The sequence below is a fragment of the Rhinopithecus bieti genome, unplaced genomic scaffold (assembly GCF_001698545.2).
Source record: "Rhinopithecus bieti isolate Rb0 unplaced genomic scaffold, ASM169854v2 scaffold_30862, whole genome shotgun sequence".
Taxonomy (NCBI): domain Eukaryota; kingdom Metazoa; phylum Chordata; class Mammalia; order Primates; family Cercopithecidae; genus Rhinopithecus; species Rhinopithecus bieti.
In genome coordinates this window covers 70449-98299 of record NW_016813281.1, presented here as the reverse complement: position 1 = coordinate 98299, position 27851 = coordinate 70449, and the positions used below count along the sequence as shown (strand labels likewise).

The following is a 27851-nucleotide window of genomic DNA, read 5'->3' as shown; positions in this document are numbered from 1 at the left end:
AAAAAAAAAAAAAAAAAGAAATAGGAGCATAGGGACGGGTGCGGTGGCTCACACCTGTAATCCCAACATTTTGGAAGGCTGAGGTGGGTGGATCATCTGAGGTCAGGAATTTGAGACCAACCTGACCAACATGGCGAAATCCCATCTCTACTAAAAAAAAAAAAAAAAAAAAAAAAAAAAAAATTAGCCAGGTGTGGTGGTGTACACTTGTAATCCCAGCTACTCGGGAGGCTGAGACAGGAGGCTCGCTTGAACTCAGGAGGCAGAGGTCGCCGTGAGCCGAGATCACGGCATTGCACTCCAGCCTGGGCAACAAGAGCGAAACTCCGTCTCAAAAAAAAAAAAAAAGAAGAAGAAGAAGAAAAGAAAAGAAAAAAAGAAATAGGAGCATAATGTATTGTCAAACTAGGACCAAAAAGAAACTAGATTTCATGGGTGATTGGGAACATCAACACACAAGCATATAAGCTTTGTTTCATTAGTAAATAATTATAATCAAATGGCAACACTATACTTAAACTGTGTAATAACAATGGATTATTTTATAGACACCAAGATATTTTGTACTGTGCCTGTGATTCAATGACTTGAACTGCCAATATTTTAGTGTTGTCTTTAAGTGTTGTTTTGAGTCTTTTGGTCTGTTCTCAGCATACCATCAAAAATCTTAGTATTTGAAAATGATCCTGCAAGGAGAAAATTTGCTACATACTGATACAATTTCATCTTCTCTGTGTAAGTCCTACACAGGCCCTTCTTTCCCAGCTGCTCCCCAACCTGCTTTCCTTCAAAGCCTAACTCATATGTTACTTTATTTTTTGTTTAGTTTTCCCTCAGTTGAATTAGTTATGCTTTACATTTCATATATTGCACTTATATAATTTTAGCACTTTTGTGACATGGTTTTATGCTTTTACCTGTTTAGACTGCAAAGTTCAAAATCTTATTTTCTTTCTCCTCAGTAATTTTTTTTTTTTTTTTTTGAGACAGAGTCTTGTTCTGTCTCCCAGGCTGGAGTGCAGTGGTGCGATCTCAGCTCACTGCAACCTCCGTCTCCCAGGTTCAAGCTATTCTGCCTCAGCCTCTCAAGTAGCTGGGACTACAGGCATGTGCCACCATGCCGAGCTAATTTTTGTATTTTCACTAGAGACAGGGTTTCACTATGTTGGCCAGGCTGGTCCCGAATTCCTAACCTCAAGTGATCCACCCACCTTGCCCTCCCAAAGTGCTGGGATTACAGGCATGAGCCACTGCACCTGGCATCTCCTCAGTAATTTCTAATTACACTTAGAACATAAAAACAAGCAGCTGTTTTTAAAAAATTCAGCTATATAGATTATTCCCTTACCAGAGATGACTACTATTTTATAGTTTAGTGTATTTTTTTCAGAACTTTTCATTCTCTCATATATATGTGTGTGTGTGTGTGTGTGTGTGTGTGTGTACCTATGTAGATTTAGGGTTTATTTTGTTTTATTTTCAAATAAATTAGACCATACTGTGTGTATTTTTCTAGAACATGTTTCAACTGAATATTTTGTCTTGGAGATCTTTCTACAGTGGTACATATAGAACTACCCCCAGCTAGTTGAATTATATTAATGGAGGGAATATATTATAATTCATATGCTGACATTTTCATCTTAATGTCCCAATAATAGATTTCATTGATATTAGGATATTTTACATAACAAAACTTTTTTTGCTTTAGATTTTACACCCAGATTTGGAAGTAGCAGATCATGCTTTTCCTCCTCCACGGACAGCTTTATCCCACTCAAAAATGCTGGTAAGAAGTTTAATATTTAAATTTAATGCTGTTGAAGAGAGCTGTACTTTTATTTGTAGGGTTTTTAAAGAAGCTAAGTAAAGTTAGAGTTAGATGGACAGCAGAGTAAAAAGTACCCAAAACTAGAAATTAAGAGACTTGCCGCTGACTGTCTATGTCCTTTTCAAGGAGGAGGCACAGGGAAGCACAATGGGCAACAGGCCACTAGGGCTAAGACTGTTGCCCTGAGGAGGCATGAGTTAAGTGTAGGACAGAAAATCAGAGCCTAGATTATAGCCTGGAAAACTGTGCCAAGCATCAAATTGAAACAGCCAGGCAAGGGTTAAAAACAAAAGAGATGCTTACAAAAATGGATATAAAGAATGTTGGTTATAGGAGAGAATCAAGTTTGAAGAGTGTGTGGATGGATATAGTACCAATTAGAAGCCATAGAAGGTTATATATATAACAGAGGCCCCTTTTTTATTTTGCTCAATGCATTTCTTAGCAGTGGGCTTTGTAACCAATAAGGAACCTCAGGGAGCTGAACACATATACTTAAGCATTCTTGACTTTCATTTCCTGATCAATTAAGTAAGGCATTGACTAACAGAATCTGTCAGTTTCCTTACAGTTCTAAACTGTGATTCCAGTAAAAGCTGGATTAAATACAATCTTAAGAGTTTTTTCTTCTTATATTTGTCTTATATTTGGTTGTGACTGTAATTGTTTTGGTGCATATAAAAATAAAAGGACTTGGGATATATGCCAAAGGTCCTTGGGATATATGAAAAGGTCACCTTTTGACTCGATATTTCGTTTGTTTTTAAGAAGTTAAATTACCTAACCTTTCTTATATTTTTAGGATAAAGAGGTGCGAGCAGTTTTCCTTAGATTATTTGCACAACTCTTCCAAGGATATAGATCCTGCCTGCAACTTATAAGAATTCATGCAGAGCCAGTAATACATTTCCACAAAGTAAGATATAGAGTGCTGTATTGTATCTGTCCAAGAAATATATTCTAATTTAATAAAACTACTTGATTTTTTTTCCTAGCCATTTATTTTGACCTTGATTTATCAAATGTGATTATTTAAAATCTCTGTGTGGTTAGATATCAGTTCTTAAGAAGTTCCATAATAATAATATGGAACTCACATAATGTCTTAGAATATGTTAACTTTAAATCCATTTTTCTTTTAAAATTGAATGTTAATTTCTGATTTCTTCTGCTAACATGGAGACAGATTCATTTTTATTCTTTTCAATATATGTAGTATTTCAGAATAACTCTCTTTGAGAGAAATATATTTTATGACAACACATATTTATACATGAAGGGATTTATATAGGCCTTGCTCTTTTTACTGTATTTTTGTTTTGACCATTTGTCCATTACCAAGTGATAAATTATTATTTCACGTTTTCTTTTTTCACAGACAGCATTCTTGGGGCAGCGTGGTTTGGTCGAGAATGATTTCCTCACTAAAGTACTCAATGGAATGGCATTTGCAGGTTTTGTTTCAGAAAGAGGTCCTCCTTATAGATCTTGTGATCTCTTTGATGAGGTATAGTTCTTATTAAATGAAGGCATTATTTATAGACATAATTAGACTAGTAGTTAAAAGTAAAAGTTACATTTTCATATTTATATAGTCATATATAAATTAGGTATTAATCCCAATGTTATTTATTATGCTTATCAAATCTTGATATTTTAATGTGGATTATAAAAATTACCAAAAAAATTATAAGATGCCTTGAAAGTACATATAATTTTTGAACAACTGAATTTTAAATAATTGAACAATGTACACTACTCAGGTGATGGGTGCACCAAAGTCTCAGAATTCACCACTATATAATTCATCCATGTAACTGAAAACCACTCATACTCCAAAAACTATTCATATTTTAAACTATTACCTTTTAAAAAATAGTTGATTAAAATCTTTTTGAAAAGGTAACAGTGATTGTATAAATAGAACTCTTATTTTTAAAGGCCCTAATACAGTAATTCTTTTGTCAGTGTTATAGGGAGAAAGGTCTAATTTGAAGCTAAGATAGCTGAAATTACTTCAAACTGGAGTTACATGTAGTCTATCAGAATCATAGAGCCATAGTTTAAGTTTGTGGCATTCTCACCAATCAATTTTCAACCCTTCTCTACCTGTCTTAGGAGACATTAAATATATGGAAAACAGATTTCTGTCTCTATCTTCAAGTAATTAGCCATATAAAGGGAGAAGCAGGGCAGATGTGACTCAAAATAAGAATGCTATTTGCATTTATTGTGCTCTTTTTTAAAATCACCTTTCCATTTATCATTTAACTCTATATTCACAGCAGCCCACTCTGGTGGATAGAACAAGAATATTATTCTCATTTCAATTTTTGAAAGAGTACCATATTAGAACCAAAAATCTAAAAAAGTTTCTTGATATCTATAAAAGAACCACATTCCTAGATCCCAAGATATTGGAGAATCGTGATAGTGGTCGTGTTTTGCCTCTGGTAATTTTCTTTTATATAGGGAAGGTAGGAATGAAGGTCTTAAATATCTTTGGTTCAGAGGAGAAGGATCTTTTATTTTTTTTAAAGATAGTGAAGTGGCCGGGCGCGGTGGCTCAAGCCTGTAATCCCAGCACTTTGGGAGGCTGAGACGGGCAGATCACAAGGTCAGGAGATCGAGACCATCCTGGCTAATACGGTGAAACCCCGTCTCTACTAAAAAATACAAAAAACCAGCCGGGCGACGAGGCGGGCGCCTGTAGTCCCAGCTACTCGGGAGGCTGAGACAGGAGAATGGCGTCAACCCGGGAGGCGGAGCTTGTAGTGAGCTGAGATCCGCCCACCGCACTCCAGCCTGGGCGATAGAGCGAGACTCCGTCTCAAAAAATAAAAATAAAAAAAATAAAAGATAGTGAAGTATTCATAGGTAAGAATTTTTAAAGAAGAGACACATGTTTTAGTTCTGTGTAGAATATGTTTACTGCATCAGATACTTTAATTAATAACACAAAGCATACAAAGATTTAGGAAACATCCTGAGGTGGACAATTTTTTGTAATCAATTATTGGTCATTGATTCTCTAATACTACCATATAACATGATTGGTTATTGATTCTACTAACATATCAGCCTTTAGATTCTGTACTAAGTAATTCATAACATAATATTTTATGGGTTTAAAATAGACGGTCTCCAAGGTCTTTTCTAGCACCTACATTTTGTTAGTCTTTGAAGCTTTATGAATAGTAACATTGGTTTATATACTCTCTCTTTTCTATTCAAATTTATCTTCCTCTGACAGCTTCATCACAACTAAAAAGCAAGATTGGTTACTTACAGAAAACTTGCTTGCCACAGCCTCTATTTTGTAGGTCTTTTCCCTCTTATCTCACCACCTCTCCCAAACTCTCCCAAAGTCGTTGACTCTGAGAGCCACTCAACTGCGTTAGGCTTCATTTTATGTCTCTAACTTTATGTGCTAACTTATTTTTTATGTATTTATTGTTTATACAAATATACTCTAGATTGGAAACAATGATAAGCCAAGGTTCCTACTGCGTCACCCATTAGTGTTCATCCAGTTCTCTGTTTGGCCCACAGTGGTGACTCTGGGTGTCTTACTTTTGTTACTTGACTGCCAGTGAATCATATGTATATATCAGTCAAGAGCCTAAGAAAAATGAGCCATCAGAACTAACTAATTTCTCATTCTACCCTCTTTGGCCATTGGCATGGGAATGCTTTGGTAGAAAAATAGCATTTGCTCCTGGGAAAGGGATCCTTGTTTTCACTTAGCCTAGGGCAGCCTACCACAATGGGGTATTATGGGGGCTTTGAGAGGCAGCTTGCATTGTGCATGGCCTTGTTCTCACACTCCCATCAGATAGATGTCTTAGAATGAAAAGAATGTTTGTCCTTGATCATCTTTCTGAATCCTAGCCTAGAATAGGTAAGCCATAGTTTTATATGCCTATGCAGCGAATCTATTAGTTCCTAGAAGAATCCTGTATTGTACCTTTTTATTTTTATTGTCCATCTATTTACCCTCCACAATTTTTTTCCTGTCAGCCTTCTTTTCTTTACCCTAAGTATACACTCACACAGTAAATTAGTTAATAAAGAGATAGTTTGAGACTAGAAGGAATCTAAAGGCCATTTTGTTCTTCCATCTTATTTTAGAGATGAGCAAACTGAAGCTCAGGAGTTTAAGTGCCTTGTCCCAGATCACACACTGTTAGCAGAGCTAGGACTAAAGTCTGAGCATCCTGACTTGGACATTTGGTTCATGTTTTGTGAGTTAAGGAAGTGTTCAGACACTTTCTGACTGTCTGAATTTCTCTGACTGAGGCCTGTGGAATGACAGGGTCTCTCTGAGTTCCAGAAATGACTTTTCCCTAGAAGAAGTAGGGCCCTAAATCCTCAGGGAGGGACCACTATATAATTCAAGGGTTTGATTGACCCTGTAACCCCAGAATGGAGGTGAAACCCCAAAACCTAAAATATTTTGTTTTAAAAATAATGTATATGTTGGATTTTTTTTTTTTTGGAGACGGAGTCTCGCTCTGTCGCCCAGGCCGGAGTGCAGTGGCCGGATCTCAGCTCACTGCAAGCTCCGCCTCCCGGGTTCACGCCATTCTTCTGTCTCAGCCTCCCGAGTAGCTGGGACTACAGGCACTCGCCATCTCGCCCGGCTAGTTTTTTGTATTTTAGTAGAGACGGGGTTTCACCTTTGTTAGCCAGGATGGTATCGATCTCCTGACCTCATGATCCGCCCGTCTCGGCCTCCCAAAGTGCTGGGATTACAGGCTTGAGCCACCGCGCCCGGGCTATATGTTGGATTTTTTTGGCTTGCAAATTGTATGAAATTATCACAGTTTTTGAATTTGGCATATTTTGGAATTGATGTTTTCCTTTTGATTCTTTTCCTAGTTGGTAGCCTTTGAAGTAGAGAGAATTAAAGTTGAAGAAAATAACCCAGTGAAGATGATAAAGCATGTCAGAGAACTTGCTGAGCAACTATTCAAAAATGTAAGTAAGTATATTTATTTAGACAGTCATTAATTTTATTTATTTATTTTTTATTTTATTTTATTTTTCCTAAGTTATTGGGGTACAGGTGGTATGTGGTTACATGAGTGAGTTCTTTAGTGGTGATCTGTGAGATTTTGGTACACTCATCACCCAAGCCGTATACACTGCATCACATTTGTAGTCTTTTATCCCTTGCCTCCCTCCCACTCTTCCCCCCAAGTCCCCAAAGTTTATTGTATCATTCTTATGCCTTTGTGTCCTCATAGCTTAGCTCCCATGTATCAGTGAGAACATATAATGTTTGGTTTTCCATCCCTGAGTTACATCACTTAGAAAAATAGTCTCTTATCTCATCCAGGTTACTGTAAATGCTGTTAATTCATTCCTTTTCATGGTTGCGCAATATATGTATGCATATATATATATATATATATATATATATATATGGCACAGTTTCTTTATCCACTCATCGATGGGCATTTGGGTTGTTTCCATGGTTTTGCAATTGTGAATTGTGCTGCTATAAACATGCATGTGCAAGTATCTTTTTCAAATAATGACTTCTTTTCCTCTGAGTAAAACCCCGTAGTGTGATTGCTCGATCAAATAGTAGTTCTACTTTTAGTTCTTTAAGGAATCTTCACACCGTTTTCCATAGTAGCTGTACTAGTTTACATTGCCACCAGCAGTGTAGAAGTGTTCCTCGTTGACCACATCCACTCCAACATCAACTGTTTTTTGATCTTTTGATTATGGCCATTCTTGCAGGAGTAAGATGGTATCGCATTATGGCTTTGATTTGCATTTCCCTGACATTAGTGATGTTGAGCATTTTTTCATATGTTTGTCGGCAATTTGTATATCTTCTTTTGAGAACTGTCTATTCATGTCCTTAGCCCACTTTTGGATGGGATTGTTTTTTTCTTACTGATTTGTTTGAGTTTGTTATAGATTCTGCATAGTAGTCTTTTGTCAGATGTATAGATTGTGAAGATTTTCTCCCACACTGTGGGTTGTCTGTTTACTCTGCTGACTGTTCCTTTTGCTGTGCAAAAGCTCATTAATTAGGCCCCAGTTATTTATCTTTGTTTTTATTGCATTTGCTTTTGGGTTCTTGGTCATGAAATCTTTGCCTAAGCCAATGTCTAGAAGGGTTTTTCCAGTGTTCTAGAATTTTTATAGTTTCAGGTCTTAGGTTTTAAGTCCTTAATCCATATTGAGTTGATTTTTGTATAAGGTGAGAGATGAGGATCCAGTTTCATTCTCCTACATGTGGCTAACCAATTATCCCAGCACCATTTGTTGAAAAAGATGTCCTTTCCCCACTTTATGTTTTCGTTTTCTTTGTTGAAGATCAGTTGGCTGTAAGTATTTGAGTTTATTTCTGGGTTCTCTATTCTGTTCCATTGGTCTATGTGCCTGTTTTCATACCAGTACCATGCTGTTTTGGTGACTATGGCCTTATAGTATAGTTTGAAATCAGGTAGTGTGATGCCTCCAAATTTGTTCTTTTTGCTTAGTCTTGCTTTGGCTGTGTGGGCTCTTCTTTGGTTCCATATGAATTTTAGAATTGTTTTTTCTAATTCTGTGAAGAATGATGATGGTATTCCGATGGGGATTGCATTGAATTTGTAGATTGCTTTTGGTGGTATGGTCATTTTCACAATATTGGTTCTACCCATCCATGAGCATGGGATGTGTTTCCATTTGTTTGCATCGTTTATTATTTTTTTCAGCTATGTTTTGTAGTTTTCCATGTAGAGGTCTTTCGACTCCTTTGTTAGGTATATTGCTAAGTATTTTAACTTTTTTGCATCTATTGTAAAGGGGTTGAGTTCTTGATTTGCTTCTCTGCTTGGTCGCTATTGGTTTATAGAAGAGCTTCTGATTTGTGTACATTAATCTCGTATCTGGAAACTTTGCTGAATTCTGTTACCAGTTCTATGAGCTTTCTAGAGGAGTCTTTAGGGTTTTCAAGGTAAATGATTATACCATCAGCAAGCAGTGACAGTTTTACTTCCTCTTTACCAATTTAGATGCCCTTTATTTCTTTCTCTTGTCTGATTGTTCTGGCTAGGACTTCCAGTACTGTGTTGAAAAGGAGTGTGGTGAGAGTGGTTATCCTTGTCTTGTTCCAGTTCTCAGAGGGAATGCTTTCAGCTTTTCCCCATTCAGTATTATGTTGACTGTGGGTTTGGTATAGATGGCTTTTATGACGTTAAGGTATGTCCCTCATATGCCAGTTTTGCTGAGAGTTTTAATCATAAAGGGATGCTAAATTTTGTCCAGTGCTTTGTCTGTATCTATTGAGATGATCATGTGATTTTTGTTTTTAATTCTGTTTATATGGTATATCACATTTATTGACTTATGTATGTTAACCTATCCCTGCATCCCTGGTATGAAACCCACTTGATCATGGTGGATTATCTTTTTGATATGTTGTTGGATTTGGTTAGCTAGTATTTTGTTAAGGATTTTAGCATCTGTGTTCATCAAGGATATCAGTCTGCAGTTTTCTTTTTTTGGTTATGTCCTTTCCTGGTTTGGGTATTAGGGTGATGCTGGCTTCATACAATAAATTAGGGGGAGTTCCTTCTTTCTGTGTCTTGTGGAATAGTGTCAAAAGGATTGGTACCAATTTTTCATTGAATGTCTGATAGAATTCTGCTGTGAATCCATCTGGTCCTCGACTTTTTTCTGTTGGTAATTTTTAAATTACCATTTCAATCTTGCTGCATGTTATTGGTTTGTTCAGGGTATCTAATTCTTTCTGATTTAAGCTAGGAGGGTTGTATTTTTCCAGGAATTTATTAGTCTCTTCTAGGTTTTCTAATTTATGTGTGTAAAGGTGTTGCCTTGAATGATCCTTTGTATTTCAGTGGTGTCAGGTGTAATATCTCCAGTTTCATTTTTTAGTGAGGTTGTTTGAATTTTCTGTCTTCTTTTCTTGGTTAATCTTGCTAATGGTCTATCAATTTTATTTATCTTTTCAAAGAACCAGCTTTTTGTTTCATTTATCTTTTGTAATTTTTTTTGTTTCAATTTCATTTAGTTCTGCTCTGATCTTGGTTATTTCCTTTCTTCCGCTGGGTTTAAATTTGGTTTGTTCTTGTTTCTCTGGTTCCTTGAGGTGTAACCTTAGATTGTCTGTTTGTGCTCTTTCAGACTTTTTGATGTAGGCGTTTAGGGCTATGAACTTTCCTCTTAGCACCGCCTTTGCTGTATCCCAGAGGTTTTGATAGGTTGTGTCATTATTATCATTCAGCTCAAAGAATTTTCTAATCTCCATCTTGATTTCGTTTTTCACTGAATGCTCATTCAGGAGCAGGTTATTTAAATTCCATGTATTTGCATGGTTTTGAAGGTTCCTGTTGGAGTTAATTTCCAGTTTTATTCCACTGTGGTTTGAGAGAGTGCTGGATAAAATTTCAATTTTCTTAAGTTTATTGAGGCTTGTTTTATGGCCTATGATATGGTCTATCTTGGAGAAAGTTCCATGCACTGTTGAATAGAATGTGTATTCTGCGGTGGTTGGATAAAATGTTCTGTATATATCCATTAAGTCTGTTTGTTCCAAGATATAGTTTATATCCATTGTTTCTTTGTTGACTTTCTGTATTGAGGACCTGTCTAATGCTGTCAGTGGAGTATTGAAGTCCCCCACTATTATTGTGTTGCTGTCTATCTCATTTCTTAAGTCTATTAGTAATTGTTTTATAAATTTGGGAGCTCCAGTGTTAGNAGCACCATTTGTTGAAAAAGATGTCCTTTCCCCACTTTATGTTTTCGTTTTCTTTGTTGAAGATCAGTTGGCTGTAAGTATTTGAGTTTATTTCTGGGTTCTCTATTCTGTTCCATTGGTCTATGTGCCTGTTTTCATACCAGTACCATGCTGTTTTGGTGACTATGGCCTTATAGTATAGTTTGAAATCAGGTAGTGTGATGCCTCCAAATTTGTTCTTTTTGCTTAGTCTTGCTTTGGCTGTGTGGGCTCTTCTTTGGTTCCATATGAATTTTAGAATTGTTTTTTCTAATTCTGTGAAGAATGATGATGGTATTCCGATGGGGATTGCATTGAATTTGTAGATTGCTTTTGGTGGTATGGTCATTTTCACAATATTGGTTCTACCCATCCATGAGCATGGGATGTGTTTCCATTTGTTTGCATCGTTTATTATTTTTTTCAGCTATGTTTTGTAGTTTTCCATGTAGAGGTCTTTCGACTCCTTTGTTAGGTATATTGCTAAGTATTTTAACTTTTTTGCATCTATTGTAAAGGGGTTGAGTTCTTGATTTGCTTCTCTGCTTGGTCGCTATTGGTTTATAGAAGAGCTTCTGATTTGTGTACATTAATCTCGTATCTGGAAACTTTGCTGAATTCTGTTACCAGTTCTATGAGCTTTCTAGAGGAGTGTTTAGGGTTTTCAAGGTAAATGATTATACCATCAGCAAGCAGTGACAGTTTTACTTCCTCTTTACCAATTTAGATGCCCTTTATTTCTTTCTCTTGTCTGATTGTTCTGGCTAGGACTTCCAGTACTGTGTTGAAAAGGAGTGTGGTGAGAGTGGTTATCCTTGTCTTGTTCCAGTTCTCAGAGGGAATGCTTTCAGCTTTTCCCCATTCAGTATTATGTTGACTGTGGGTTTGGTATAGATGGCTTTTATGACGTTAAGGTATGTCCCTCATATGCCAGTTTTGCTGAGAGTTTTAATCATAAAGGGATGCTAAATTTTGTCCAGTGCTTTGTCTGTATCTATTGAGATGATCATGTGATTTTGTTTTAATTCTGTTTATATGGTATATCACATTTATTGACTTATGTATGTTAACCTATCCCTGCATCCCTGGTATGAAACCCACTTGATCATGGTGGATTATCTTTTGATATGTTGTTGGATTTGGTTAGCTAGTATTTTGTTAAGGATTTTAGCATCTGTGTTCATCAAGGATATCAGTCTGCAGTTTTCTTTTTTTGGTTATGTCCTTTCCTGGTTTGGGTATTAGGGTGATGCTGGCTTCATACAATAAATTAGGGGAGTTCCTTCTTTCTGTGTCTTGTGGAATAGTGTCAAAAGGATTGGTACCAATTTTCATTGAATGTCTGATAGAATTCTGCTGTGAATCCATCTGGTCCTCGACTTTTTTCTGTTGGTAATTTTAAATTACCATTTCAATCTTGCTGCATGTTATTGGTTTGTTCAGGGTATCTAATTCTTTCTGATTTAAGCTAGGAGGGTTGTATTTTCCAGGAATTTATTAGTCTCTTCTAGGTTTTCTAATTTATGTGTGTAAAGGTGTTGCCTTGAATGATCCTTTGTATTTCAGTGGTGTCAGGTGTAATATCTCCAGTTTCATTTTTTAGTGAGGTTGTTTGAATTTTCTGTCTTCTTTTCTTGGTTAATCTTGCTAATGGTCTATCAATTTTATTTATCTTTTCAAAGAACCAGCTTTTGTTTCATTTATCTTTTGTAATTTTTTTTGTTTCAATTTCATTTAGTTCTGCTCTGATCTTGGTTATTTCCTTTCTTCCGCTGGGTTTAAATTTGGTTTGTTCTTGTTTCTCTGGTTCCTTGAGGTGTAACCTTAGATTGTCTGTTTGTGCTCTTTCAGACTTTTGATGTAGGCGTTTAGGGCTATGAACTTTCCTCTTAGCACCGCCTTTGCTGTATCCCAGAGGTTTTGATAGGTTGTGTCATTATTATCATTCAGCTCAAAGAATTTTCTAATCTCCATCTTGATTTCGTTTTCACTGAATGCTCATTCAGGAGCAGGTTATTTAAATTCCATGTATTTGCATGGTTTTGAAGGTTCCTGTTGGAGTTAATTTCCAGTTTTATTCCACTGTGGTTTGAGAGAGTGCTGGATAAAATTTCAATTTTCTTAAGTTTATTGAGGCTTGTTTTATGGCCTATGATATGGTCTATCTTGGAGAAAGTTCCATGCACTGTTGAATAGAATGTGTATTCTGCGGTGGTTGGATAAAATGTTCTGTATATATCCATTAAGTCTGTTTGTTCCAAGATATAGTTTATATCCATTGTTTCTTTGTTGACTTTCTGTATTGAGGACCTGTCTAATGCTGTCAGTGGAGTATTGAAGTCCCCACTATTATTGTGTTGCTGTCTATCTCATTTCTTAAGTCTATTAGTAATTGTTTTATAAATTTGGGAGCTCCAGTGTTAGGTGCATATATGTTTAGGATTGTGATATTTTCCTGCTGGAGAAGGCCTTTTACCATTATATACTGTGCCTCTTTGTCTTTTTTAACCACTGTTGCTTTACAGTTTGTTTTGTCTCATATCAGAATAGCTTACCCAGCCAGGCATGGTGGCTCACGCTTGTAATCCCAGCACTTTGGGAGGCCGAGGCGGGAGGATCTCTTGAGGTCAGGAAATTGAGACCAGCCTTGCCAACATGGTGAAACCCCATCTCTACTAAAAATACAAAAATTAGCCAGGCATGGTGGCAGGCACCTATAATCCCAGCTATTTGGGAGGCTGAGGCAGGAAAATCACTTGAACCTGAGAGGCAGAGGTTGCAGTGAGCCAAGATCGCACCACTGTACTCCAGCCTGAGTGCCAGAGCAGGACTCTATCTCAAACAAAACAAAACAAAACAAACCATCTAAAAAGAATAGCTACCCCTGCTCGCTTTTGGTGTCCATTTGCATGACATGCCTTTTTCTACTCCTTTACCTTAAGTTTATGTGAGTCCTTATGTGTTAGGTGAGTCTTCTGAAGGCAGCAGATGGTTGGTTGGTGAGTTCTTATCCATTCTTCAGTTCTGTATCTTTTAAGTGGAGCATTCAGGTCATTTACATTCAGTGTTAGTATTGAAATGTGAGGTACCATTGCTTTCATCATGCTCTTCGTTGCCTGTGTGATTTGGTTTTGCTTTTGTTTTGCTTTTAACTTGTGTTTTGTTTTATAGGTCCTGTGTGATTTATGTTTTAAAGAGGTTCTGTTTTGATGTGTTTCCTGGATTTGTTTCAAGATTTAGAGCTCCTTTTAGCAGTTCTTGTAGTGGTGGTTTGGTAATGGTGAATTCTTTCAGCATTTGTTTGTCTGAAAATGACTTTCGTATGTGATGTTTAGTTTTGCTGGATACAAAATTCTTGGCTGATAATTGTTTTGTTTGAGGAGGCTGAAGATAGGGCCCCAATTTCTTCTGGTTTGTAGGGTTTCTGCTGAGAAATCTGCTGTTAATCTGATAGGTTTTCCTTTATAGGTTACCTGTTGCTTCTGTCTCACAGCTCTTAAGATTCTTTCCTTTGTCTTAATTTTGAATAACCGGGTGACAATGTGCCTAGGTGAAGATCTTTTGTGATGAATTTCCAGGTNCTTTTTTGATGTGTTTCCTGGATTTGTTTCAAGATTTAGAGCTCCTTTTAGCAGTTCTTGTAGTGGTGGTTTGGTAATGGTGAATTCTTTCAGCATTTGTTTGTCTGAAAAATGACTTTCGTATGTGATGTTTAGTTTTGCTGGATACAAAATTCTTGGCTGATAATTGTTTTGTTTGAGGAGGCTGAAGATAGGGCCCCAATTTCTTCTGGTTTGTAGGGTTTCTGCTGAGAAATCTGCTGTTAATCTGATAGGTTTTCCTTTATAGGTTACCTGTTGCTTCTGTCTCACAGCTCTTAAGATTCTTTCCTTTGTCTTAATTTTGAATAACCGGGTGACAATGTGCCTAGGTGAAGATCTTTTTGTGATGAATTTCCAGGTGTTCTTTGTGCTTCTTGTATTTGGATGTCTGGGTCTCTTGGAAGGCCAGGGAAGTTTTCCTCGATTATTCCCCCAAATATGTTTTCCAGGCTTTTAGAATTCTCTTCTTCCTCAGGTACAGCGATTATTCTTAGGTTTGGTCGTTTAACATAATCCCAGACTTCTTGGAGGCTTTGTTCATATTTTCTTACTCTTTTTTCTTTGTCTTTGTTGGATTAGGTTAATTTGAAGACCTTGTCTTCCAACTCTGAATTTCTTTCTTCTACTTGTTCAATTCTATTGCTGAGACTTTCCAGAGCATTTCCCATTTCTAAAAGTGTGTCCAAAGTTTCCTGAATTTTTTATTGTTTTCTCTTTAAGCTATCTATTTCCATGAATATTTCTTCCTTCACTTCTTGTATCATTTTTTGAATTTCCTTGCCTTGGGCTTTGCCTTTCTCTGCTCCCTCCCTGATTAGCTTAATAACTAACCTCCTGAGTTCTTTTTCAGGTAATCAAGGATTTCTTCTTGGTTTGGGTCCATTACTAGTGAACTAGTGTGATTTTTTGGGGGATGTTGAAGAGCCTTGTTTTATCATATTACCAGGGTTGGTTTTCTGATTCCTTCTCATTGGGGTAGACACTGTCAGAGGGAAGGAAGGTCTAGGGCTGAAGGCTGTTGTTCAGATTATTTTGTCCCACAGGGTGTTCCCTTGATGTAGTACTCTCCCTCTTTTCCTGTGGATGTGACTCCCTGTGAGCCAAACTGCAGTGATTGTTGTCTCTCTTCTGGGTCTAGCCACCCAGCGAGTCTACCGGGCTCCAGGCTGGTACTGGGGATTGTCTGCACAGAGTCCTGTGATGTGAACCGTCTATGGGTCTCTCAGCTGTGGATACCAATGCCTGTTCTGGTGGAGGTGGCGGAGGGTGCAGTGAACTCCCTGAGGGCCCTTAGCTTTGGTGGTTTAATGCTCTATTTTTGTTCTGATTGGCCTCCTGTCAGGGGTGGTGCCTTCCAGAAAGCATCAACTGTAGTAATGTGGAGAGGGACCAGCGGTGAACTCCCAAGATTATATGCCCTTTGTCTTCTGCTATGAGGATGGATAGGGAAGGACCATCAGGTTGGGACAGAGCTAGGCCTGTCTTAGCTCAGGTTCTCTTTGGGCAGGTCTTGCTGTGGCTGCTGTGGGGGATGGGGGTGAGATTCCCAGGTCACTGGAGTTGCTTACCTAGGGAGATTATGGCTGCCTCTGTTGAGTCATGCAGGTTGTCAGGAAAGTGGGGGAAAACCAGCAGGCACAAGCCTCACCCAGCTCCCACGCAAACAGAAGGGCCAGTTTCTCTCCCACTGTGCCCCCCAGTAGCCCTGAGTCTGTTTCCAGGCGGAGGGCAAGACAGGCTTGAAAACTTGCGCGAGGCTATCCGCCTCCCAGCTGTGAAAGAAAAGTGCTTCAGTTCTTCCCCTGCCTGTGAAGTCTGTAACCCGGATTTTCATCCCCCACTACCCCTGGGGCTTCTCACCCCATTCAAATAGTTACAAAGTTCAACCAGAGAATTCCTTCTCCCTGTGGAGTTTTACCCGCCAGTCCTCTGGCCACCGTCCCCAGGGATCCCTGTGGTGCCAGGCAGGAATGGGCTGCTTTGGGACCCAGCGAGCTTCCAGGGCCTTTCTGCTGCTTTCTCTACCCCTGTATTTTGCTTGGCTCTCTAACTTGACTCAGCTTTAGGTAAACTAGAAACTTCTCCCACAAACAGACCTTCAGCTTCTCCACTGTGTGTTCGGGAGAGGAGGGTCTCCGTTTCCCACTTAGGCAGTTGGGGCACTCACAGTATTTGGGGTGTCTCCCGAATCCCGCAGGAGCAGTCCACTTCCTTCCGAGGGTCTCTGGGTCCTCTCCGGATTACTGGTTTGTTCTTGCAGTTGATCTGGAGCTAAAACTCACAATGCAAGCCTCCACATGCTGCTCTGTCTGGAGCTGCAATCTAGTCCTACCTGTCATCTGCCATGATCCCCTCTCTTTAGACAGTCATTAATTTTGAAAATATACTGTTAAAGTATTTTGTTGACAGAGCTAGAACGCTTCCTCTTTCTGTGATAGATTTTTTGCTCTAGATTGTAAATTATGAGATATTACAGTTGGTACTGTATATCAAAATAGACCACATTTTTCAAAGTAATTTTCCTGTCAATCAGTGTGTTATGAAAACATGTTAGTCACAGTTTTTTCAGTTTGTCATTTGCCCTCATTATGGTTTTTATTTGGGTCTCTTATAAGACATAAAGGTGAGACTCACTGGAGACCAGAACCACCTCAAACACAACTGACCAGTGTGCTCTGCTTTGGCTTGGTACGGTGGTTGTCAGCTGGATCAGGAGTTGCACTGTTTTGAACAGAGAGGGAGCGAAAAGCTGAAAGAAAAATAGCAAATTGGGAAGTGACCACAGAAACACAAGGATGAAAATATTCCATGGATAGAGGAAATGCAATAAGTTAAAAGGATTCGGATGTGGTAAAATGTGAAAAACTATTTGAACACCAGGAAAGAAAAGAGCCTAAAATGACAGAGATTATATTCATATGGAAAAATGGATTTGGGCTCATGAGTGTTCCTTATTTCTCCTGCTGTGGAGCTTTCAGTCCTAAAAAAAGTAAAGTAAGTGGGAACTGTAGTCCTCCAGGGAAAAGTTGAGGGAAGATGTAAATTTTTAAAATTATGATTAGATTCTGACTTTAATTTAGTAAACAAAAAAATATTCTGGAAGACAGAAATGTAACATTCTATACTGTTTCTAATCTCAACATTGTCAAAGTAGAAATTTTCTTTTAATTTGTGGTTCTAACATATACTTTATCTGTATAGCAAATAACTTCTGCAAAGACAACTCAACCAATCTAAAATTAGAGCCATATCATTGATTTAAATAGAGTATTGGCATCCAAAGATTAAAATATAGTAGTGGTTATACATTTTCTCATTAGTCTTTTCATAAGGGAAATGTAGAATTGAACATTAAAATCTTACTAATAAGATGGTGGTTATTGACTGTATACCTCTTGAAAAAAATAAGAGAAATTATAAATCAAGTAAACTTTTATTTTTGCCTATTTCAAACATCTTTTAAATAATTTCAAGTTTTATTTTAGATTTAGGGGTCACATGTACAGATTTGTTAGCTGGGCTTAGTGTGTGATGCTGAGGTTTAGGGTACGATTGATGCCACCACCCAGGTACTGAGCAAAGTACCCAGTAGTCACTTTTCACCCCCTTTCCCCACTCCTTTCCTCCCCTGTCTGGTAGTCCTCAGTGTCTATTGTTGCCAGCTTTAATGAGTACCACTTACTTAGCTTCTGGGGAAGATGTATTTTTAAGGAAATAGTGAAGAAGAATTCAGGGTCAGTATCTTGACCTGCAACAGGTGTTGTTTAATTTAGTGATTTGACTAGATGGACCTTTTTGGACACTGGATTATTAGTCAATGCTTTGTCACATTCATTTGAAATTTGAGAACCAATTGGATACAATCAGGGATACTTAAAAAAATGCCTTTTTTAATGTTATTCCATTATTTCTGAGTTTTAAGTTCTACATTTAGAATGTGATCTTTCTTTGAGGTAATATATACTTTTTTGAAAGAACAACATAAAGTTCAGAGGTTTCATATTAAAACAAAAAAATCCATCTTTTATTAATTATGCTTATCTAAATTTTGGTAAATAGAAAATTCTTAAGTTCTGTTTTATCAGTTGCTAGTGGTTCATTATAAATTCTGGAAATAGATATAGTCTGCCTGTAATATTAAGGCAACAGTAATATTACTAACACATGCAGAAATCATTAGCCATAACGTTTCTTGTGCCTGTTAAAAGATGAATTTAGTCTGAGTGTGGTGGCTCATGCCTGTGATCCCAGCACTTTGGGAGGCCAAGGTGGGCAAATCGCTTGAGGTCAGGAGTTCAAGACCAGCCTGGCCAACATGGTGAAATCCTGTCTTTACTAAAAATACAAAAATTAGCCACACATGCTGGCACATGCCTATAATCCCAACCATTTGGGAGGCTGAGGCAGGAGAATTGCTTGAACCCAGGAGGCGGAGGTTGCAGTGAGCCGAGATCACACCAACGCATCCAGCCTAGGTGACAGAGCAAGACTCTGTCTTGAAAAAAGAAAAAAAAATTACATGTGGTGATGGACACCTGTAGTCCTGCCTGTTCAGGAGACTGAGGTGGGAGGATTGCTTGAGCCCAGGAGTTCAGCCAAGGAGTTTGAGGCTGCAGAAAGCTATGATTGAGCCACCGTACTCCAGCCTAGGCAACAGAGCAAGACCCTGTCTCAGAAAAAAAAAAGATGAATTTGATTTCAATTTTAAATTACTTAACACAGAAGTACTTTAATTGACTGTTACTTGTAGATTATTGGCTTCTTTACTAAGAAGCAATACTTTCAGATTTCTAAATACATCACACATTAAATCGTAATATTGGTTTAGCAAAAGTATAAATAAATTATTTTTCTGGCAACTTGCATGCCAAGATCTGTTACTTGAATTTATTGACTGATCACATTTTTTTTTTTGAGGCAGAGTCTTGCTCTGTTGCCCAGGCTGGAGTGCAGTGGCGTGGTCTCGGCTCACTGTACTCCGCCTCCCAGGTTCACACCATTCTCCTGCCTCAGCCTCCCTAGTAGCTGGGACTACAGGCGCCCGCCACCATGCCCAGCTAATTTTTGTATTTTTAGTAGAGATGGGTTTTCACCGTGTTAGCCAGGGTGGTCTCGATCTCCTGACCTTGTGATCCACCCGCCTCGGCCTCCCAAAGTGCTGGGATTACAGGAGTGATCCACCGCACCCAGCCGGACTGATCACATTTTTAGTTGTTTATAACTATGATCAATATAATAAATGTGTTTCCTGATTAGTATACTAAAACTTAAAAAAGAAATCTGGTAGAATTCTGTTAGAAGGAAAACTTGTGTTGTGTGCTGGTCTTTGCCACTTATGGTGGCTGTGTAGAAGTAATTACAGCATGATCATCTGAGAAATTTCTGTTGACCTATTATAATAGTAATAAATACTGAGTTCATATATAAATATACTGTTTTTCTTTCCATGCCCAGCTGATAATGCAGGACTTGGCCCACTTTGGCTTTCAGAATCTTCAGTGTCTGCATGAGAGCACATTTAGCTACATTGTGTCAGGCATGGGATTAAGCACTTTACATACAATGATCTCTAATCCTCATGACAATGTAAGGCAAGTATCATTATCCCCATTTTAGTGGGGCTAATTGACTCAGAATCATACGACTCTTAAGTGATGAAATCCAGATTTTAAATTAGGAATTTTCATCTATTCATTTCCTAAGCCTGTGTTTTTTCACTATAAGGCTGGATCATCTCCAATTGGAAAAAACAATGATGTTTGCAGTAGTTGACTTTAGATGTTGTTCTTTTTGTTTGTTTGAGACAAGGTCTCAGTCTGTTGCCCAGGCTGGAGTGCAGTGGCACAATCTTGGCTCACTGCAGCCTCGACCTCCTGGGCTCCAGTGATCCTCTAACCTCAGCCTCCCGAGTAGCTGGGACTACAGGCATATGCCACCATACCCGGCTAATTTTTTTTATTTTTTTGGTAGAGACGGAGTTTCACCTTGTTGCCCAGGCTGATCTGGAACTCCTGGGCTCAAGGGATCCACTCGCCTCGGCCCAGGAGGTCGAGGCTTGAGCCCAGAAGGTTGAGGCTGCGTTGAGCCAAAGTCCTGCCACTACACTCCAGCCTGGGTGATAAAGTGAGACCCTGTCTCAAAAACAAAAACAAACAAAACACAGACTGTCCCTATCCTTTAAAACTGACGCTTCAAAAGTGAGCATCATGAAATATTAAAAGATTGTATTACTAGGTAAGAGCCCTTCAGATGTCTTCTACATTTCATGGGCCTTATTGGAAATTTTTTTCACAATCTAATTATATTTCATTTAATTTAATAAATTCTATTCCTTAAGTACTTATTAGTGCCAGGCATTTTCTAGATACATAATTCTCCTAATATCCTTCAGAAAAGGATACACAGACATGACAAGTAAGAATTTGTGGCCGGGCGCGGTGGCTCAAGCCTGTAATCCCAGCACTTTGGGAGGCCGAGACGGGCGGATCACGAGGTCAGCAGATTGGGACCATCCTGGCTAACACGGTGAAACCCCGTCTCTACTAAAAAATACAAAAAACTAGCCGGGCGAGGTGGCGGGCGCCTGTAGTCCCAGCTACTCGGGAGGCTGAGGCTGGAGAATGGCGTAAACCCGGGAGGCGGAGCTTGCAGTGAGCTGAGATCCGGCCACTGCACTCCAGCCCAGGCGACAGAGCGAGACTCCATCTCAAAAAAAAAAAAAAAAAAAAAAAAGAATTTGTGACTATCCCAGTGGATTGTCATTAGATTGTCTGAGATTCATTCTAGTGCTAAGATTCTGAAGTCCATGATAAAATCATCATTCATGAAGTAAACACTTCATAAAGTTAAAAAGCAGAACATGACAGTAAAGTTACTTTCATAGGTTGTGCAGGAAATTGGGGGAAGGGAGGCAGGATGGTGTCAATGCAAGGAAAATAATCCACATGGTTCTATTTTTAACTAGTCAGTTTTTTTTTTTTTAATCACATTTCTAAAATTCCCTTTTGGTAAGCAAGAACCAACCATATAATTTGACTCTTTCCTTATTATTGGGTTGGGATTGAGACCTGGTGATTCCATTCAGATGTTTGTAAATACTTTATTGCACTGAAGTCTGGTATGTGTATCTAGGCCCTCTTTTCGTTTCCCTTGGAAGCACCTCAAAAATGTACCTTAATTTTGCAGTCTCTTCTCACCACTCCTTTGTATTGCTTTTTAGTGAGATTTCAGGAATGTGAGTAGGATGAATTGTAACTGAGCTTAGCTGCTCTTTTAGCTTTCTGGAGCTTCCCAAATAATTAAGAAAGGCATTTGGTGACTTTGGGGGAATGGTTTAGGTGGAAGGAAGGAGAAGAAAAGGACTAAATCTAATAGAGACAAACCTTGTAAGCATTGGCAGGGTTTATACCACAGAGATTATCGGCAACACACCTATGCAGCTTCTTTCCATTTCCAGTTGATAATGTAGGGATTGACCTACTTTTTTGGCTTTCAGAATCTTCAGTGTCTGCATGAGAGCACGTTTAACTACTTCCCTGCCCTATCGCTATGATTCTTTTTTTTTTTCTTAAAGAGACAGGGTCATGCCCTGACACCCAGAAAGGAGTGCAGTGGCTTGATCGTAGTTCATTACAACCTTGACCTCCTAGGTTCAAGCAATCCTCCTGCTTCAGCCTTCCTAGTAGCTGGGACTATAGGCACACACCACCATGCCTAGCTAACTTTTTGTAATTTTTTTGTAGAGACAGGGTCTCACTATGTTGCCCAGGATGGTCTTGGTCTTGAACTCCTAGCCTCAAGCAGTCCTCCTATCTCAGCCTCCTAAAGTGTTGGGATTAAGGGGTGAGCCAGTGCCCCTGATCGCTATGACTCTTAATATGCACATATAAAGGGCCACTAACAAATGTTTTCACAAAGTGAGAACATTAAGATAGGCCAAGATAAAAAGATAGGCCAAGACAAGAACTTCATAAAACTACTTCAGGGCATTAAGAAATCAGTTGGACGTGTTTTATTGTTTTACGTAGTACAGTTTTTCTAATTTGTTTTGCATCTGTGATAGTATAAAATATTTGTTAGATATGTAATTTGACAATTTTGTTTTGTTGTTTCTTGCTTTTTATTTTAGAGATGGTGTCTCACTTTATTGCCCGGGCTGAAGTACAGTGGCTATTCACGGGCACAAACATAGTGCACTACAGCCTCAAACTTCTGGCCTCAAGCGATCCTCCCACCTCATGCTGCCAAGTAGCTGGGACTACAGACACTTACCACCATACCTGGCTTTATCTGACAGTTTTAGTAAAAGTTAAAGGAAATATTAAAGAACCTAGAATTCTTTGTAAAATAATATGAGATTTCTGGGCTGGGTGTGGTGGCTCACGCCTGTAATCCCAACACTTTGGGAGGCCAAGGCGGGCATATCGTGAGGTCAGGAGTTTGAGACCAGCCTGGCCAACATGGTGAAACACCGTCTCTTACTAAAGATACAAAAAATTAGCCGGGCATAGTGGCATGTGCCTGAAATCCCAGCTACTTGGGAGGCTGAGGCAGGAGAATCGCCTGAACCTGGGAGGCAGAGGTTGCAATGAGCCGAGATCATGCCATTGCACTCCAGCCTGCGCAATGGGGCGAGACTTTGTCTCAAAAAAAAAAAAAAAGAATAATAATAATAATAATATGAAATTTCTAATTGTGCCTTATGGATATTTCATTGCCCAGCATTGAACCAAATAGGTGTTAGAAGTCCTAATGGGAGAAGAAAACTCAAATACAAGAAATAACTAGTCCAAATCAAATAAAATCTATACACTTTACATTTCTGCAAAATGTTAATTTCACTACCAGGCAAATGCAATCTACACTGATGATATTTATACTATTTGCCAACTGAATAAAGGAATTTTTAAATTATAGGATGGAAGTAAAATATTGTGATTACCTTTAGAGAGTCAAGACATGACATAAATGACTTATATAGATTATGATGATGAAGTGAAGCCCTACCCCAAAGCATAGGCTTCAAATTGAACCCCCTGTCCCGTCCGATCTGATTTCTTTGTTCACTTATAAGTCAGGTTTATCATGATCTAATTTTTATATACAGTAAAATGTATACTTTTTAATCTACAGTTATGAGTTTTGACAAATGCATGAAGTCATACAACCACTAGCACCACAATAAGACATAGAGTATTTCTATCATCCCCCAAAGTTCCCTAATTCTCCTTTATAGTCACATCTTCCCACCACCTCAAACACTTGGCAACCACCTATCTATTATTTTGTCTCTGTAGTTTTGCCTTTTCCATAATGTCATTATGTAGTTTTTTGCGTTTAGCTTCATTCACTTAGCACAATGTATTTCAGATTCAATCATGTTGCTTCATACAATTATTTATTCCTTTTTCTGAGTGGTAATCCACTTTATGGATGGACTAAAGTTTTATTTACAACTGAAAGACAATTTTAGCAATAATGAATAGAACCACCCCAAACATTTGCATAAGTTTTTGTGTGAATATAAGTTTTCATTTCTCTTGTATGAATACCTAGAAGTGGGATGCTGGAATATATGGTAATATAATATTTAACTGTATAGGAAAGTGCCCAACTGTTTTCTCAAGTGTCTATATCATTTTGCATTCTCACCAGCAGTATATTAGCATTTCATTTGTGCCACATCTTTACTCACACTTGGTATTGTCAGTTGGTTTCTTTTTTTTTTTAGTCAGAGTTTCGCTGTTGTTACCCAGGCTGGAGTGCAATGGCGTGATCTTGACTCACCACAATCTCTGCTTCCCGGGTTCAAGCGATTCTCTTGCCTCAGCCTCCCAAGTAGCTGGGTTTACAGGCATGCACCACCACACCTGGCTAATTTTATATTTTTAGTAGAGGCGGGGATTTCTCCATGGTGGTCAGGCTGGTCTCGAACTCCCATGATCCACCCGCCTCAGCCTCCCAAAAGTGCTGGGATTACAGGCATGAGCCACTGCACCCAGCTGGTTTCCTTCTTTTCTTTTCTTTTTTTTTTTGTTTTGGTGGTTGGGGGGCGGGGGAGTCTTGTTTTAGCCTTTCCAACAGTTATGTGGCGGTGTCTCATTGTGATTCTACTTTGTATTTTAGCAGGTAAGTGAGAGTGTAGGACTCTTAGCTGGTCACTGTATGTTGCCTTCGTACTTGGGACAAGAGTACCTGTCTTAAAATAAGAAATCTCCATCTGGAGTCATGAATTAGAGCATTGGTTCTCAACAGGAGCAACCCTCCCACCCTACTTCATGAAATTCGTCTGGAAACATGTTTGGTGGTCACAGTTGGAGGGACTGTGCTACTGTCATTAGTGGATAAAGGCTAAAGATACTTCTAAACATCTTACAATATACAAGACACCCACTCTTTACCCCAAATAATTATCAAGCCCAAATGTCAATTAGTGCATAGGTTGAGAAACCCTGAATTAGGGCAACCAGCATATCAGAAATAAAGTCATCCACCAAATGTATTTGTATTAAGGATAAGACATTCAGGCCGGGTGGCTCACGCCTGTAATCCCAGCACTTTGGGAGGCTGAGGCGGGCGGATCACGAGGTCAGGCGATCGAGACCATCCTGTGAATGGTCTCGATCTCTAAATAAATACAAAAAATTAGCGGGCGCCTGTAGTCCCAGCTACTTGGGAGGCTGAGGCGGGAGATTGCCATGAACCTGGGAGGCGGAGCTTGCAGTGAGCCGAGACCGCCTCACTGCACTCCAGCCTGGGCGACAGACCAAGACTCCGCCTGAAAAAAAATAAAAAAATTAAAAATTAAAAAAAGGATAAGACATTCAATTGAATGTCTCAGTCATCTCACAAGGATGTGATCCTTGAAAGTCCTGTGAAGTTGGAAAATTGAGGACGAGTCATTCCATCAGTGTCATGTACACTACCAGGCAACTCTAAAGAGTCCAGTTACATTTTGACAGTGTTTAGCAATTTACTCCAGTGATAGTATTGCCATCAACTGTATTAGAAAAAAATTTGTGTAACTTGCTATCCCACATAGCTCTAAGTATAATTGGTGCACATTAAATAATTTCAAATACTTGAATTAATCTGGGAAGCTTGGTAAGCTCTAACAATATCATATTGATTTGTCATTCAGTGCTGAGACCAATGCGTAGGAAAAATTTTCTTTTTCCCATGGTGGCTGTTGCCTACTTTGAATTTCCATTGGGGTTTGGGGCTTTTGTTGTGCCTTGCTTTGCTTTTATTTGAAATTAATTAGTTTCAAGCCTTGTATTCTGTAACCCCGAGGAATATTCTCACTTAGTCTACCAAAGCTGGGAGGTTTGGGGGAGTGTTGCAGACTAGATGATGTGTGTATATGTCGTTTTTTCATGTCTGAAAAAAATTATTGTACTTCAAATTACTAAAGTATACTCTTAAAGCAGGATTATAAAGACCAGTCCTTGAAAATCATCATCCAAATTCAAAATTTAAAAGACAGTGCATTCTGCCAAACTTTTTTCAGTAGTTTATTTTGGTTGCTTTGGAAATAAATGTTGTCAGATTCACTGTAAGTGTTTAGTTGTCTAGCCCTTGTTTATTACTTTATATTTGCATTTCTCTGGAATCAGAGATGAAAATTTGGCTGCTGCTTTGTACTGTCAGAAAATAATGGATTTCCTTATTTCAACAAGGAGATTCAACACAAAATTGGGCTGTAGCTTTTAATGAGCTTGGTGACCTTCAAGGGACCAGTCCAAACACATTTTGTGTTACAAGTAAGAGCAGATGTTTTTAAGTATATGCAGAATACAGTGAGCCCTACCCTAAACCTCCTCTCATTGCTGTTGTCTTCTCAGAAGTCATTTTGTGACCAAATTAGGTTCGAGGTGGCAAATGTGGTCCTTTACGTTTATCATGCTGCCCGTTAGAGGGCAGCAGTATACAGACTCAGGAGCCAGAAAACCAAATACTACTAGGTTCTGGGGCATGAGTCTTTTTCGAATCTTCTAAACACAGCTAACTACATCATAATTTAACAAAATTAACCCCTAACCTGCATTTTGGTGTAGAATATCTATACAACTACAGATATTCAACTTTGAACTTTGTTTTAACATGATCTTTTAAATGTTTATAATTCTAAATTGTGTATGGATTTGGTTTACAATATTTCTAATTGCTTCTGGGAAGACTGTTAATAAGTTATAGCAACATCTTTTGTACATAAATGTTTTCTATTTAAAACTTATTGGAGGGCGTGGTGGCTCATTTCTGTAATCCCAGCACTTTGGGAGGCCGAGGCGGGCGGATCACGAGGTGAGGAGTTCGAGACCAGCCTGACTGACATAGTGAAACCCCCATCTCTACTAAAAATACAAAAGAATTAACTGGGCATAGTGGTGCACACCTGTAATCCCAGCTACTTGGGAGGCTGAGCCAGAAGAATCACTTGAACCCAGGAGGCAGAGGTTGCAGTGAGCAGAGATCGCACCACTGCACCCCAGCCTGGACAACAAAGTGAAACTCTGTCTCAAAAACAAACAAACAAAAAACATATCAGATACTCAAATATAAGTAGTTGGTAATATGATGGAAATCTTGGAAGAAAGAGATGGCTTTAGTTATAGAAGCATGGTACCATGCCATAGAATATGCAGAGAATAAGAGAATAAATACTTTTAAAATGAATGTAGCCAAAATTTTTGGAAAACAGACTTTAGATTCATTCTGGGGTGGCGTGTGTGTGTGTGTGTGTGTTCTAACAGCTTTACTGTAACAGCTCATTCAATACTCATAAGAACCTTATGAAGTAGGTACTATATTATTATCTTCCTTACAGATGTGAAAACTAAAACACCAGGGGTAAGTGAATTGACACTACACCAGGTCACAGTACTAGTAAGTGGCCAAGCTAGGGTTTGAAACCAGGCATTCTGAAATCAGAGATCATGAACTAAAAATACTTTGTTAAACTACCTCTCTCATTGAATTATCTAACCTCTCCCCCTGAATTGTCATGCCACCTATCTCTATCATATTTTCTCACATAGTCCTGTTTTGGGACTCTCTATTCCATTCGTCCTTTTAACTCTTCACTAATAACAATTGTTGTACTGTGTTAATTATTAAAGGTTTATATAAGTTTTGATACCTGGAAATCTTAACTCTCCCACTTAACTCTTCTTCAGAATTTCCTTAACTATTTTTGGTCTTTGTATGTCCCTATAAAGTTTAGGATGAACTTACCAAGTTACAGGACCAACTCCTTAGAGATTTTGACTAAAAGTGATATGTGCATCCTTCTTTTTCTTTTCTTTTTTTTTTTTCCTTTTTTGAGATAAGGTCTCACTCTGTCACCCAGGCTATATAGTGTGGTGGTGCAATCACAGCTCACCACAGCCTCCATCTCCCAGGCTTAAACTATCCTCCTCCCTCAGTCCCCTGAGTAGCTGGGACTACGGGCAGGCACCACCATGCCTGGCTAATTTTTTATTTTTTGTAGAAATGGGGTCTTACTATGTTGCCCAGGCTGGTCTTGAACTCCTGTACTAAAGTGATTTGCCCACTTCGAACTCCCAAAGTGCTGAGATTACATAAGCATGAGACACTGTGCCTGGCCAGTGCATCCTGCTTTTTCTAAACCACTGCAAGTCATTTTTGGAACAAACAAGACAGATAATGTAGC

The 27851-nt window shown here is 38.6% G+C and overlaps 1 protein-coding gene across 1 annotated transcript in view; it reads left to right on the top strand.

The window, feature by feature from the left end:
• LOC108512630 (myotubularin-related protein 13-like) overlaps positions 1-27851 on the top strand; it is a 329858-nt gene that overhangs the window by 291359 nt on the left and 10648 nt on the right. The window contains exons 10-13 of the mRNA XM_017847959.1: positions 1712-1789; positions 2634-2747; positions 3210-3338; positions 6713-6811. Coding sequence (XP_017703448.1) covers positions 1712-1789; positions 2634-2747; positions 3210-3338; positions 6713-6811 — 420 coding nt within the window. The remainder of the gene's footprint in view (positions 1-1711; positions 1790-2633; positions 2748-3209; positions 3339-6712; positions 6812-27851) is intronic.